General features: G+C 46.5%; 2 protein-coding genes across 2 annotated transcripts in view; one reads left to right on the forward strand and one right to left on the reverse strand.

Moving 5' to 3' along the window:
• The window catches only part of kalrnb (kalirin RhoGEF kinase b), a gene marked incomplete at both ends in the record, with an annotated part of 41,982 nt that extends 40,687 nt beyond the window's left edge, over positions 1 to 1,295 (reverse strand). Inside the window, one exon of the mRNA XM_080527800.1 lies at positions 1,229 to 1,295. Coding sequence (XP_080383926.1) covers positions 1,229 to 1,295 — 67 coding nt within the window. The remainder of the gene's footprint in view (positions 1 to 1,228) is intronic.
• Positions 1,296 to 2,678: 1,383 nt separating this feature from the next.
• On the forward strand, positions 2,679 to 4,526 carry LOC308154055 (ropporin-1-like; the record flags this gene model as incomplete). The annotated part of the gene is made up of 5 exons (XM_080527235.1): positions 2,679 to 2,797; positions 2,920 to 3,037; positions 3,195 to 3,359; positions 3,672 to 3,853; positions 4,460 to 4,526. The coding sequence occupies 5 exons, from the start codon at positions 2,679 to 2,681 to the stop codon at positions 4,524 to 4,526; spliced, it is 651 nt and encodes a 216-aa protein (XP_080383361.1).
• Positions 4,527 to 5,000: the final 474 nt, after the last annotated feature.

A 5,000-nucleotide genomic window follows, 5' to 3' on the forward strand; every position in this document is an offset into this window, starting at 1 on the left:
AGGTATAGGTATTCACCATACTGCTTTTGCCTAACCTGATCTGAGATCAGTGCAGATGAAAGAGGGGAATGGGGAGAGGAGGAGCGGAGGAGGAGAGGAGGCTACTGTAGTATTGGGATGCAGCTGGGTGGGACTTCAATCATGAGAGGCAACACACACACCGACACACACCAATTTCTTTCTCTCTCTGTCTCTGTCTCTCTTCCCATCTTTCTCCCCCCCCCCTCTTTCTCTCTCTCTCACACACACACACACACACACACACACACACACACACACACATATACAGGCACACAGAGACAGACAGACAGACAGACAGACAGATAGACAGACAGACAGACAGGCCTACAGGCCTACAGTCAAATAGGGAGGAGCTCTGATCCATATAGACCACAATAGTCCAAGAAAGGTGAACCAAGGCAATGCTGCTAACGCCCATAGCACCCTTTGCCAACTGGACAGAAATAGAGGAAACGCGGCAGTAGTACCAATGACAGTAAATGAGAGAACCGCGTCGCACCGGCGCACACAGGAGACGCTATTGTAGGTTAGTGGCCCATAGCGTAGGTTACACACAAGGCGGGCGCGCACACACACACACACACACACACACACACACACGCACGCACGCACACACACACACACACACACACACACACACACACACACACACACACACACGAGCGCGCGCGCAGACAGAATGAACGGACCGACAGGGAGACATCATGGCCCGTGCGTGCTCACCCATTTACGGTTGTGTAACATTCAAACCGAAATATGCTATAGGCCTATGCATGGCTCAAATGTTCATAAGGATACTGTGGGTGTGTCTGTAGGCTACTCTAATCGTGTGAGACCACCGCGGAGCAAATGGTGCAAGCTAAGCTATACTGTACAAACAGTCTCATGCTCGCATTATGAAAAAAACCATTCTCTCCCTCTCTCTTTCTCTCTCTCTCTCTCTCTCTCTCTCTCTCTCTGTCTCTCACACACACACTCACACACACACACTCACACACACACACACACACACACACACACACACACACACACACACACTACACACCGCCCAAAAACTAACGGCCAGGCACATTCCTCTACGGTAACGGTGCACCCACCCTTTCCAGGGTCTGGCAGATGTGCCCAACCCCGGTGGTTAGCCGGTTGGCCTTTTCTCAGCATCGATCTCATGATGGAATAGGAGGCTACCGTTGTTATAAGAGCCCACCTGCTTTAGCCAGCCCGTCCTGGCCCGTTTCTACGGGTCCGATTTGGGCAGGGTCCCCGGGATTCATCCTCTCCTCCTCTCAGTTAAGATCCCCCTGCCTGGCCTCCTCGGGAGGCTGGTCGGTCGCGTTTCTCTCCCCCCGCCACCCCCCCGGACCCCCCCGTTATATCCACTGATGATGTTATCGGGGAAGAAGTCAGTCCGTCAGCGAGCAGCGGCCCCTTCCCATGTTTCTGGATCAGATCCCCGTCCGTCGGGCGCAACCGTCCGCTGCTCATTCGCTAGTCACCGGGATCCCGGTGCACGGCATCACATCACATAACATCACATCCTTCTTGTTGAGTAAAAGAGACCATGCCCGAGGAGGCTTGTGTGCTGCCTCGAGAAGAAGACTCCCGTGTCTACTACGATCGACCATGCAGTCTACAATAGGCTCCCGTTACCGTCAAATAACACGCAGGCGCACGCGGCACGGCTGGCTCAGCTGCTGCACCGAGACCGCGGCGCGTGCAACCGTCAAACCGATTTCGGAGCCTCAGTCAGATATCTCCATAATTGCAAGAGAAGGTGCACTGTTAAGTAACTGTGATAAAACATATACAACATGTTATCCCTCATAGTTTACGTTTCAACTGAATAGTAGGCTATTCTGCTTACCTAGGCTACTGCAGATCAGATAACATGGGAGTGCATCTGGGAATGACACATTCAAACTAAGGATGGGAAAGTATAGCGACTATAAAACGTGCAGCCTCGACAAGGAAAATGTCATCAGCTTAAAGTCATTAAATGTCTACAGATGAATGGCCGCTTTCTTTGTTAATGTAACATCATTAGAGGTGAACATGTGATGAACATAATGTAACACACATGTGAATGTTGTTTATGTGATGAAGATGATCTAATGGATTCTGACTCCAGGAAGACTAGCTGATGCCATGGGCTGGGGATTATTTTAATACACAAATAAATGAATGCAGGCCTAATCTGATACCTTAGGCTTTTAGCTGTGTATTTGCAACTAAATATCAGTCCTATCAGGCTCTGTTAAATATGGAGCTCGGTCGCCCCCTGGCGGAAGGTTGTCTCATTAGAGCGTAATACACTCTTGAGTTGACGTCATAATAGCCGTTACCGTGTCAGTGTTTGTTACGCGGGAGGCTCAACTCGGCACAAATTAAGTCGTTTCCCACCGGGTGGTTCATTCTCCGCTTTTCCCGTGGACATTGATGCGCTGATCGCACTGTGGTCTGTGGCACAGGGTTGGTTGCCCCTTTTGCATTAGGTTACACATGAGTTTGGCTATAGACTACTGTTTATAATGGTATTATAATCTTGATACCATCAATATCAATAATCTCAATGATCAATAATCTTGATATTTATTAGTTATTGTCCTTTATTTCAGACTACTGGTGTTTTTTTGGACAGTCTCTCTCTTGAGTTCAGCATGGCTTACAACACAGATAAACAGGTGGTCATCCCGCCTGAGCTGCCGGACATTCTGAAGACGTTTACCAAAGCCGCCATCCGAACCCAACCAGAAGACCTGCTGGAATGGTCCTTACTGTGAGTTCTGGCTAGGGAATGTGACTGTCACGTGATAGGCCTACATAGGCGGCCTTTAGTATGTTAATGTATTTTATTTTAATAATATGAAGAAAGCCTGAAAAGTCAGTGTTTTGCTAAAGGTACTTCAGTGCGCTGGTCTCGGGTCAGGCCTTGCCCGTGAAAGAGACAAGCGAGAGAGAGGTCACTCCCAGCTCCATGGACCTCACGCCTGAGGTTCTGAGTGCCATGCACGCACAGGTGAGACAGACACACACACACACACACACACACACACAAACAAGGGTTTACAAATGCTTACAGGTGAAACACGTCTTAGGCTACCCTATATCAGGTAGACTCGTTGAATGTTAAGGGTATTATAGCAAACTATAGCCTTCCTGTTACTTCCCCTCAGGTGTTTAAACAAGACTTGGTGATCAGTGCGAAGGAGGCAGTCAAGGTATGGCGATCGTTTGGATTGGCTGATGATCTCCTCAGACACATCTGGACCGTGGGTGAATTTGGCAATGAAATCGACTGGATGAAGTTCTTCGCAATGGGCTGCAGCTACCTAGGAGGGGTACTACACACACACACACACACACACACACACACACACACACACACACGCATGCACGCACACACACACACACATTCTTGCTATGACTAATGGATAGATGATTCACCTACTTAGACAAATGTATTTGTTGTAAATCGCTTTGGATAAAGGCGTCTGCTAAATGTCAAAAATGTAAATGTAAATGTAACACTCAATAATACATACTGTAGATGCACATTGCACACACACACACACACACACACACACACACACACACATATCTCTTTGAACTTTGAACTGTAATCTCTCTCTCTCTCTCTCTCTCTCTCTCAGACGATTAAGAACTCTATGATACATGCACTGTACATCCTGAACTCAGACAGCACCTGTCAGCCCCCGGACGCTTGCGTCCCCTTTGAGACGTTTCACTTCCTCTACTCCTACCTGGCCGAAGTGGACGGAGAAGTGTCTCAGAGCCAGATAGACCGTGCACTCACCTACCTGGAGACAAAGGCGTGAGTTACACAGTCAAACAGAAGACAATACCTGCACACTGGTATCTGTAGAACACCCTTCCACCAGCCAATCCGATGCTCGGATAGTTTCAATACATTCAAGAACAGACTCATCTGTTCAGACTGGCCTTCCTGCAGCATGGCATGGGTCCTGAGAGACACTATTCCCCATAGTTTCCTTAGTTCTTCCACCATTTCTTTGATCTTGACTACGATTTGATCTTTTCTTTTTTGTACAGTATCCTGAGTCTTTATATACATCCCATGCAGTTTTTTTTTTAAACATTAGAATCAAGTAAGTCTTAGGTTAGGTTTTAGGTGTTAGGTTTGAAGAATTTCTTGGCTGAAATATAGCAATAATCTGAATGGGAGCCTCTAGGACAGTGTGCAGGTATTTTCTTAGTTTCCATTGACAACTGTTGTTCACTGCACCTGGAGATAAAATGGATGTGCATGGACAGTAGGCCTATTGTTTTTTTTATCCAGTCACACAATAACAAAAACTCAACAAAAGCACTTCAAACACAGTCAATAGAAATGATGTCTCTCTCTTCCCCTCTCGTCTTTCTCTTACTCTGCCCATCTGTCTGCTTATCTGTCTCTTAGGAAGGTGAATAACGGGATGGTGAAAGTGTCACACTTCCTCAACGGTCATAAAGTGCGTCTGGGATAAGCTTCTCCTATAGGCCTTACCATCTCAACTGCCTCTGTTATCCCCAACGTCCTGCTCTCCACTTCACTACATTAGAATAAATTTCAGTCTGGAAAAATCCCCCATTGTTGTTATGGTTTCTTTCTAGCCTGTCTGAAAACACAGTGTTTTTATATGAAAGAGAAAAGAGACTGGCGTGAGTCATATGGTAAGAAGATGACCAGAGTGCTCCCATGCATCATCATCATTCTTCAATCTTATGAATGAATGAATGGTCTTTATTGTCATTGATATAGTACAGGTACCATACAACGAAATTTGGGAGGGGGGGCTCCCCTGGTGCTAGGAAAAAAATACTAAAAACAAGAAGGGAAAAGAGCTGGTTTACATAAATAAAGGCTATATACACTATCCACTATACTATACTATACTATACAAATAAAACACTGTGCTGTACTAGATGCTATGCTGTAAATATCCTAACATTCCCTATCT

Source organism: Nansenia antarctica (genome assembly GCF_963989245.1).
Source record: "Nansenia antarctica genome assembly, chromosome: 3".
NCBI classification, from domain to species: Eukaryota; Metazoa; Chordata; class Actinopteri; order Argentiniformes; family Microstomatidae; genus Nansenia; species Nansenia antarctica.